Below are 11276 nucleotides of genomic sequence, written 5' to 3'. Positions count from 1 at the left end.
GGCGGGATTTTTGTATGTAATATTGCATTCAAACTGAAGTTAGCTACACAACCTATTAAAAATCGTATATAAGAGTTAATCAGTTATTACAAAATAAATAATTTTCGTCTTACATTTAAATATAAAAAAAAAAGAAAAATTTATAAAAAATTGTTTTCAAAATAAAAACACTTAATTAATTTATAAAACAATTGCTAGGAATTGAAAGATTAAATCACACCTTTTGATTTAGAAATAATTCAAATTTGATAAACAACAAAAATCGATTAAGAATAAAAATTGAATCATTTTCTTTTCTTTTTTCGACTTTTGGTTCGTTTAAATAGTACTTTAAACAACATAGTTGACAGGGCACACGCTCGAAATAACTGGTAGATCCAACCTAGGAGAGAAATGCGTGCACATAGACGTAGAACGACGATGTTGGCATAATTATTATTGATCGTGTGCCACGTTACTCGTTGAAGGGGGACAACATCCTTCCTCTCTGCTTAACCCTCTCTCTTCTGTATTTCTATCCTTCTCCAACTTCACCCCTTTTCATCCCTTACCATCCTATCAATCTCTCTCTCACCCTCTCTCTTTCTCTTTCACTCTCTCTCGGCATCGGGATACCAATCTGCCAGAATATTCATTACCGCGAGAGCCAATCTTCGTCGTAATTATTGTTTTCGCGGTAAACGCGAACATTTTCGGATTATCGTTCGGAACATACACGTACGTTTACTAATTAAACTCCATAGCTTCGTTAATCCTTTTACAGATAACCTTTACTACTACAATTGTCATCGTTCTTCCATTTCTTTTGTTCTTCTTTTTATTTTTGTAAAAGTGATAACGATCGATTCAATAATAATTTTTTATTTACTTTGTCGTTTTTCGGTTCTTTTTATAGTTATATAATTAATTGTATACCGCAACATACTTTGAGGTTAGTTAATATCCGTTATTATTATTTAATAGATAATAATAGAATATTACTTCAATTATCATCGTTCTTTCATTTTTTTCTTTATTTTTTCTTTTTTCTTTTTGTAGAACCAAGTGGTGGATTCAATAAAGTTTATTTTTTATTTACTTTGTCCTTTTTCGGTTCTTTTTAATTAATATGGGTGATTATTCTTAATGCATAACCTGTACTACTACAATTGTCATCGCTCTTCCATTTCTTTTGTTCTTCTTTTTATTTTTGTAAAAGTGATATCGATCGATTCAATAATTATTTTTTATTTACTTTGTCTCTTTTTCGGTTCTTTTTAGTTAATATGAGTAATTATTCTTAATGCATAACCTATACTACTGCAATTGTCATAATTCTACCATTTATTTCTTCTTTTTATTTTTGTAAAAGCGATCGATGGATTCAATAAAGTTTGCTTTTTTTATTAACTTTGTAGTTTTTAGGTTCTATTTCTCTTGGGGAGTTATATAATTAATTGTATATCACAAAACACTTTGCGGTTAGCTAATATGAGTGATTATTCTTAATGCATAACCAACTACTGCAATTGTCATCGTTCTTCCATTTTTTTCTTTATTTTTTTTTCTTTTTATTTTTGTAAAAGCGATCGATCGATTCAATAAAGTTTGCTTTTTTATTAACTTTGTAGTTTTAGGTTCTATTTCTCTTGGGGAGTTATATAATTAATTGTATATCACAAAACACTTTGCGGTTAGCTAATATGAGTGATTATTCTTAATGCATAACCAACTACTGCAATTGTCATTGTTCTTCCATTTTTTTATTTTTATTTTTGTAAAAGCGATCGATCGATTCAATAAAGTTTTTTTTTTTTTTATTAACTTTGTAGTTTTTAGGTTCTATTTCTCTTAGGGAGTTATATAATTAATTGTATATCTACAAAACACTTTGCGGTTAGCTAATATGAGTGATTATTCTTAATGCATAACCAACTACTGCAATTGTCATTGTTCTTCCATTTTTTTATTTTTATTTTTGTAAAAGCGATCGATCGATTCAATAAAGTTTTTTTTTTTTTTTTTTTTTATTAACTTTGTAGTTTTTAGGTTCTATTTTTCTTGGAGGTTATATTATAATTATTTGTATACCACAATATACTCTCTTTGAGGTTAACTAATTATTAAATAATTATTATCAAATATAATAATAAGTAATAATAATTAATTAATTACAATTATTAAATAATTATTATTAAATATAGAATAATATGAGTTGTATGTATTTGATAATATTTAAATAGTTTTTATGTTATTATTCTTTCTCGTACATTAATCACATATTTTCAAATGACTTTTAATTATTTAAAATAAAAAAAAGATTTTTACATTGTTTTATGTATAAATTACTTAAAAAAATAAAATCTTCTAACAAGTTAATTTCTATATTCGTGATTTTAAAAACAAGTTAGTAAAATTCCTAGATCAGCGTTTCAATAACAAATTCTGATAATCGTTCAATTAGTTTGATTTCAATTTTCATCGAACAGGGATGGATGATTGAAAGTTTCCAAACTATGCAGAATGCGTTATACGCATTGCTCGTTTCTCAATTTTGTTAATTAACAAGAAGCTTGTCCGTGCTTTTCAAATGTTGAAGACGATTATTTGAACTTGGCACGATTTCGTTAACGTCGAAACTTCATACGGTAATAGCATTTTCAAACAGTGGTTAAAAATAAAAAAATAAATGAGAAAAATAAAAAGAAGAAGAAAAAACCAACGGGAGTGTGAGAGAGAGAGAGAGAGGGAGAGAGAAGGACGAACCTGAAAGTAGGAAAAGTCTCGCACCGTTGGTCACATGCCGAAAGAGCAAAAATCCCTTCTACCATACCCAACCCAATTCACCCCCAATCCCCACCCCTACCAACCAGTTCTCTCTCTCTCTCTCTTTCTTTCTCTCTGTCTATTTCTCTTTCGTTTTCAGTTCTTCCTACTATGTACGTACTTTGCCATTAACCTTACAACGGAATTTTAAAACCGTGAGAGAATATTTCGTGGTAAAGTTTGCGAGATACCTTGGATGCCTTTATCCGTTTGCGGGGAAACTCGCAAATGTAATTACGCTTTTGTTTCCTCGCCTGTATAGGTTTGCTTCCTTGCTAGCTTGTTTGCTTGCTTGCTTACAACACATGCACATTCATACATACATGCATACATATGAATATATATATACAGTTTTCCAGTACTAAGAAATTCTGTCGAATTTTCCATTTATTTTATTCGATTTTTTTTTCGTTTAATCTATTTTTCCCTTCCCAAACCAACTCCACCCCCAATCCACCCATTTTAAGTTGTTTCCATTTTTTTGTGTGTTTCTTCCTTTTTTTGTTATTTACTTTTATTCTACTTTTTGTTCGTTAAACAAATAAATTACTTCTCGCGTTGGTATATAAAAAGTTGAGAAAATTTGCAAACAAAGGGAAAAACTATTGAAAAAAATATTTTATCATTCTTTAGCGATGGCTGCTGCTAGGAAAAACAACGGGGAAAAGTAAACGAACGAACGAAAAAAAAGGAGAAGAGTGTCAAAAAAAAAAAAAAAAAAAGTGTTAAAACCTGAAAAGAGAGAGAAGAAGAGCCTTATTTAAAGTACCCTTTTTTTTCTTCATTAAAAGTCGATAAATGCGCTTTACGCTTATCGCTTTTAAAAAACACACACACATACATATAAACAACACACCGTTGTTGTGTGAGGGCGTTAGAAACTTCGTAGGAACGTCTGTTGTGGCCACGGGACAGCAGCAGCAGCAGGTTCGGGCTCTACTTACCTGAAACAAAAGAGTTGAAAAAGATCATTAAAGTTTTACCCCCTTCAACGTTTTATATATTCGTACACTTTTTTTTTTATTTTTTTATTTTTTTTTTATAAATAACGTAAAACAAAGCTTTCGATATTACAACGTGATTTTTTTTCCTTTCTTTTCCACAAGTCCCGTAACTCAACCCTCAACTCCTCTACATTTCCCACTCTCACTTTACCCCACCCCACCCCAACCCCACATTCTTCGTTTGTATCTTTTTATCGTCAGTCTTTTAATCGATATTATGTAATAGTGTTCGATAAAGTGCATTTTAAACACGTCATTTACGATACGATTGGAAATTATTCTTTCGATGATTGTGAAAGTCCTTTTAACGTTGAGAAAAAGAGCGGGGGAAGTAGAGGAGTGGGGGGAGTACAGGAATGGGGGGAATTGTGAGAAGGAGAATGAGAAAGAGAAAGAGTAAGAGAGATAGAGAATAAACAATTCAAACAATTTCTATCGAAACTCTCGAACTAAAGTGAGAAAATGAATGTATACGTTCTCTCAAAGTCAGTGAAACGAATAGAAAGAGATAGAGAGATCGATTTGTACTAATGCTCTTACTATTGCTCGGATCTTCGGATATCCGAGTATTGAAGAGAGAAAGAGAAAGTGAGAGAGAGAGAGAGAGAGAGTATCCAAGTATTCGTTTAACTCTCGTTCAACGAATGCCAGGTCATTTAGACTTGACTGTTGCAATCATTGTTTCAATGTAACTGATACATTATTATCGTTTTAACTGTAAACAATGGATTTTAGCTGTCAGAGTAGTGAATTGGAAAGTGCTTTTTTTTTATATTGCACCATTCAACGTATACATTCATGTTATTTTTTTCATTTGAGAATGGAGAGAGAGAGGGGGGGAGCGAGTTGAGGAACATTATTATAGCTTTAAAGTAAACTATGACGAATCGTTTTAGACCTTTTAGTGAAGATTGAACGAGTCTTATGTTGTTGACTGTTGTAATTTATATTTGTTACATTTTCTTTATTTGAAAAAAATAAATAATAGTAATAAATAATGGGTTGTTATATTTGACATTGTATTTTTGTATCATTTGTTGTTGTTTTTTTTTTTTCAGAGATTTTTCTTAGGGTTAAGGTGTATCAACATTGTTTTACTCGATTATGTTAGGAAGTAAAGTTAAATTTAAATTATTTGTGCATTTTCTGTACGTCATTATTTTTTTGAAACTTTTATAAAAGTATTGTGTATTATTTAAAAATTCATTAGTATTAATATTTAATACTAATTACAATATTTTTAGTGTGAGAACTCTACACTGCAATCAACGCTTTAATCTGTTAATCGGGGAATTCTCTTTTTTATTTACGCAGCTTTTTTTATTAATTATTTATTATCTTTTATATTTTTTAATTTTGTTTTTCTATACTTTCAAGATATTATTTATACAAAAAAAAATTTATTTTGTCGTATACTTTACTCAAAATAACTGATATTTGCTTAGTATGATTACACACACGGTGTGCAATTGAGTCTCGAATGGGTTATACATTAAAATTTATTTTTTTTGTTAATTAAATTGCCACTTTACAATAGCAAATTTTGTTTTTCTATACTTTGAAAATATCATTTATATAAAAAAAAATTTATTTTAACGTATACTTTATTCAAAATAACTGATAATAGCTTAGTATGATTGCATACGTAGTGTGCAAGTGGGTCTCAAATGGGTTAAACATTTAAATTTATTTATTTTTATATTATATTGCCAGTTTACAATTCCAAATTTTATTTTGTTATACTTTCAAGATATTATTTACACCAAAAAGATTTATTTTGACGTATACTTTATTCAAAATAACTGATAATAGCTTAGTATGATTGCATACGTAGTGTGCAAGTGGGTCTCAAATGGGTTAAACATTTAAATTTATTTATTTTTATATTATATTGCCAATTTGCAATTCTAAATTTTGTTTTTCTATACTTTCAAGATATTATTTATATCAAAAAATAGTCTTATTTCAACGAACACTACTTAAAATAACTGACAATAGCTTAGTATGATTGCACATACTGCGTTCAAGTGATCTCGAGTGAATAAACAATTAAAAAATAAAACAAATAATTGTATCCTTAAAAAAAAATAGAAATGGAAGGACTAACATAATCATCGTCCTTGGTGTCGTTGATATTCGAGTAATCCTTGAAAATCACGAATGAAATAACGAGTAGTAGTAGTAGTAGTAGTAGTAGTAGTAGTGGTAGGATATCTCACAGTTTCAGTAGAACGTTAGTTAGGCGGGAGGTCAATGAGTCTTGAATAGTTTTACGGTCTGGAACAACCCCCGTAACGTTATCCTCTATTCGTTCTCCTCCTCCTCTTCCTTCTCCTCACCCTTTCGAGCTCACTCAACCCTATACTTTGTTTGGGGAAGCTTAGGAGTGAATCGAAACCACGCTTGCGCTCACCCCTTCTTCAAGATAGGAAAGAGAAAAAGGAAACAGAGTAAGTCTGTGAGAGAGAATGAGTGAGTAAGGAAAAGAGAAAGGTTGCAGGTGGGGGGTGGGGGTGGGGGTGGATGGGATAAGATGAGGTGGGGGAAGAAGAAGATTTCAACGTTCTGTAGCAAACCGCAATCTTCTAGACTTCCTTTCTTGCTTCGATATCTCTCATCTTTCGACACTAGAGACAAAAAAAACTAGAAGAAAAAAAAAAGGAAAAGAAAAAGATGGGAAAATGCTGTGGAAATGTGTTGGAAAGAGAGAGTGAGATGGATAGATATAGGGAGACAGAGAAGGATTGCTTAGATAGATAGGTAGATGGGTAGATAGAGAAGATAGATGGTGCAGATAGAGATGAAAAGTGGGGGGAGGACAAGTAGAGAGATTTTGTGTCGCTTGGATGAACAAATCCGCGATAACGAAAGCTTCTCTCTTCTCTCTCTCACTCTCTCTTGGAAACTTTCTATCTTTCTCTCTCTCTCTCTCTTTTGCTCTGTTACAAGCGAGTGCACTATCTTCAAGCAACTTCTCTCCCTACCTTCTCGGTAATAAACTCGCCTAATTCTAGGCCGCAACGTCTTTGGGCGTCGTTTACTTCTCTCTCTCTCTCTCTCTCTCTTCTCTCTCACTCACTCATTTACTTATTCTCTTTCTCTCTTTCTCAGTCTCTTCTTAGGTAAGACTTCTTCAGCTTTATCCATGTGCCACATCGTTTATCCTTATTCCACTTTATGTTTTGCGCATCATTCGCTTGTGAGTTATCTTCTTCAATCTCTTTGTTGTCAAAAACGATTCTTCCTGAGTATCAAAAGAACTGAATTATGGAAAGTTTCTTGTTTTCAAATTTTCCATAGAGTTACGCTAGTTACTGATTTTTTTTTTCTATGTAATAGTAAGAGTGTATCATTATTGGGTTTTACAGTAAATTATGTGATGTATTTTATTGATAGAATTTTACTTTTGTTTTATTGATTTGAAATGCAATGATGAATAATTTTTTATGAGATTAATAAATTACTTACACACTTATTGAATGGAAAAAAAAAATTAAATAATTAAAGAATTTATTGAAGTATTAATAAAATAATTTAAATTACTATGACTATTTATATATAATAATTTATTTTCTATTTCTTTATTGTGATTGTAAGTGTATCATTATAGGGTTTTACAGTAAATTATGGGAGAGGTTTGATAGATATTTATAATTTTTTTTTTTTTAATTAATTAAAATTGTTAGTTCTTTATTTTTTAAAATAAAACATTTATTCAATACAAAAAATAATTTAAAAAATTAAAGAATTTATTGAGATATTAATGAAATAGTTCAAGTTGTACTAGCAATTGTAAATATAATAATTTTTAGTATTTTTTTTTTTCTACAACTAATAACACGTAATTTTATATTTATTAAATTTTTTAATAGCTGCAAATTTATCATATATAATATTATAATAAATTTTATTATACATTTCGTATAAAAAAAAGGTCTTGTATTATCTTCAAATCTTAGTTTTCCTTACAACATTAAACCAAAAAAAATCTGTTTATAATCATCGATGCATAATTATTTATAGTAACACATTTTTACCAATAAAAATTAAAAAAATTAAAAAATAAAAAGAAACATATTAAAATTTATATCATCTTTTTGTAATCACATGAATTTGAATCACTGATGTGTTCCTATAAACAACAAATAAAATTAAAATGAATCCAATTTTTTCTGATAAAACAAACAACAACTATTTAAAATAAAAATTCTCATTTGATTGACCCTTCATCTACAACTTCAGATTTTTAGAATTTCCGTACGTTTAAATTGAAAACAAAAAAAACAAAAGAGAAAGACTTGGAACAACCTGGTGTTCATTTTTAACTTTTTTTTATTTTGATTTCAACTCGTAGCTCATCTGCCGGCAACTTTTCTGCGGTTTCCTGTGACAAAGGACACCGGCTTACCGCAGGATACCCACTACCACTCGTCTATCTTTCCGTCTTAAAAACGAGAACGAGTTTTGTACCTCGTGGTGGGACTCCGAAACGAACCCTTCACCTAACACCCCACAGGATCCATACGAAGCAAAATCCGCAAGAAGGCACGTGGCTTAAGTCGTACGAATGAGAAAAACGAAAGAGAAACGGGGTTGGGAGTGGGGGCAAAAGAAGAAGAAAGGAAAAAGAAGGGGAAGGTTTGGGGGGGGGGGGGAAGACAGTGGATAACGAACACCCTAATACCATGGGGGATATATTCTTTGAAAGTCTCACTGGCTTCTTCGAATCTCTTTCGTTAAACTTTCTTCTTGCAATGAACTATAATTAATACGAGAAGTATAATTATAATAATAATAATAATAATAATAATAATAATAATAGTAATAGTTGTAGTAGTAGTAGTAGTAGTAGTAGTAATAATAATAGTAGAGTTCTTATATTACTTTAGAATACTTTTTTATAAAGGATAATTGTATATGGAAAGTAATTAAAATATTCTTTTATCCCCGAATCTCCTTTTTCAATGAATAGAAAGTTCAAAAGAAAGAAAAAGGAAATAATAATAATAATAATAATAAAAAAAAATAATAATAATTAACATATATATTAGACAATTTGAGCATAATTAAAAAATATCTAATTAAGACTGTAACATTTCTTTGTATCAATATCTGTCTCATTAAACGTCACGTTAGAAATTTACCCCTTCAAACGTTTAATTGCGTTATAAAAGCATAATTAAATACCGGAATCTGGCCGTTGTATTTGGCAGGGTAAAAAAATTTTTGATGGGATAGCGGTTTCAATGGTTCACCGCAAATCCAAATGTGTAGAAACGAAGAGAAATAGAGAATGGGTAGATGGCTGAGGGGGATAAAGGAGGAAGGGGGTAGTTGGATTTTCAAAAGTACGCCAGAGGCAACTAATTCGAATCTGGCCGATCAAAGAAAAGGCAAAAATCAAATTTAAAGAACAAAAATTAAAAACAAAATAAAAAAATGGTGGGGGAGAAAAAAAATATTGTAAACAAAAATAAAAATGTATTAACAGGTTGAATGTTACAAGGGTCACCGGTGACAGGCACTTAACATGGCTGTGACGCCATGGAGGCCACCGGTGACCGGCATGATTAGATTAATAGAAATATATTCCACATCGTAGCGCCACGGACAATCCCAATAAAAATTGGCGTGGCATTCAACCTGTTAAAAAGAGTAATCTACAATTGTTTATGAAAGATATCGTTTGATGATGATTTTGAAGAAAAAATAAGAATATCATTGACAAAACCAACAACCCTAAAATATTCAAGTAAAAGAGGTAGTAGTAGGAGCATTGTTTAGAAAGACAACGAGAGCTCACGTAGCCGTAAAAGATAGATTCGGTTATTCCCCCCTACTTGAACGTCTTCGAACTGGTTCCTTATCGAAGAGAAGAAGAAGAAGAAGAAGAAGAAGAAGAAGAGGAAGAAGCTAAGGCATAAAAAGAGATAGATAGAATAGAAAGATAGATAGAAAGATAAAGAAAAAGAAAAAGAAGAAGAGAGAAAGAGAAACACCTTTCCGGTGGAACGTGAAGCCGGTGGGTGCTTGAAGGGTCGTCGAACAGGGACGAGTTGGACGTGGATATACAGTGTGCGTTGAAGTGGAACGAAGTGGGAGCCGAGCAAAGCAAAGCTGAGCTGAGCTGAGCTGAGCTGAACTGAACTGAGCAGAGCTGTGAGAGTCGTAGTTGGAGGCTGAGGCTGAGGCTGCTGAAGCTGAGGCTGAGGATGAGGTGAAGCTCAAGATGGAGGAGGAGGATGAGGAAGAGGATGAGGAAGAGGATGAGGAAGCAAGCCGGGAGGAGTCGAGTCGAGTGGAGTCAAGTGGAGTGGAGAGAAGTCTGAGTCCGGGGTAGACTGGGTAATGCATCGTATTAATGACGATACCACCGGCGAAGGTCCCCCGTTAATTCGAGGGTGTCGAGTGCTGCACCAATTAAGTCCTATGTCATTAGAAAGAGAGACACGTGAAATGTTGCTAGTCAACGGGTGTCAATGTGTGTTACAGTTTCTATTCTTTTTAACATCTTCTTACCATCTTTCATTCGAATCAGTTTTGAATACTGTTTTTTCCTTTTTCTTTTAACACCTTTTGATACTTGGTCTTCTACATATATGTATACTAGGATTTTTTAATAAATTCTCTAGGATTTAATAGATTATATCAACCCAAAATAATAACCGCAATTAGAATGGAGTACATAAAATAAAAATACAGAAAAATATATAAGAAGTAAGGTTAGGAATAAATCGAAATAATGGAATTGTAATACAGCGCCAGGGTTCTATTGAAAAAGTATAGTAACTAAAGATCTAGATAACCTCTAAATAATTACGTCTTTAAATTAAGAAGACTTAAAACTTATTTAATTTCATGCAATATTCTTCTACATGTATATATATAAGATAAGATATATATACTAGGATTCTGCGGCCACGTGTTGGTGTGACTTTACTATAAAATGTTGATTTAATATAATTCTCTAAGCTATGTAGTAAATTATAACCATAAATAAAATAATACCACAAAAATATATAAAAAGTAAGGTTAGGAAAATATCAAAATAATTGAATTGTAATACAGCGCCATCAATTGAAAATTTACAGTACCTAAAGACCTAGATAACCTCTAATAACTAACTAATTATTTAATTACATATTTAAATTAAAAAATCTTAAAACTTATGATATTAAATTACAAATTGTTTTGTTTGAACGTGAAGAATATGAGTTAGAAAAGTTGCTGTGACAATTGTACGAGTTTATATAAATGAAAGAAACGTTGATAACGATTATTGTTTTTTTTTTTTTTTAGAAAAAAAGATCTGAAAGATATATAAATGAAAATAAATGAAGAAGATGAAAGTCCACTTAAAAAGGGGGGTAAATAATAAAAGTAGAACGTTTTTATCCCGAAACAAAGGTAAGAGGAGTAGGATATATAGTAAAAGTATAGAAACGAAATTAAATATCTGGTATAATC

The 11276-nt window shown here is 31.1% G+C and overlaps 1 protein-coding gene across 1 annotated transcript in view; it reads right to left on the bottom strand.

Moving 5' to 3' along the window:
- Positions 1-3524: 3524 nt before the first annotated feature.
- Positions 3525-11276, bottom strand: part of LOC149032031 (sterile alpha motif domain-containing protein 5-like) — a 135194-nt gene continuing 127442 nt past the window's right edge. The window contains exon 3 of the mRNA XM_089174147.1: positions 3525-3749. Coding sequence (XP_089030273.1) covers positions 3531-3749 — 219 coding nt within the window. The 3' untranslated portion in view covers positions 3525-3530. The remainder of the gene's footprint in view (positions 3750-11276) is intronic.

This window comes from Polistes dominula, unplaced genomic scaffold (assembly GCF_049000335.1).
Source record: "Polistes dominula isolate Pdom_NZ unplaced genomic scaffold, Pdom_raw_medaka contig_482, whole genome shotgun sequence".
NCBI classification, from domain to species: Eukaryota; Metazoa; Arthropoda; class Insecta; order Hymenoptera; family Vespidae; genus Polistes; species Polistes dominula.
This window is presented reverse-complemented; position numbering and strand designations above follow the sequence as displayed.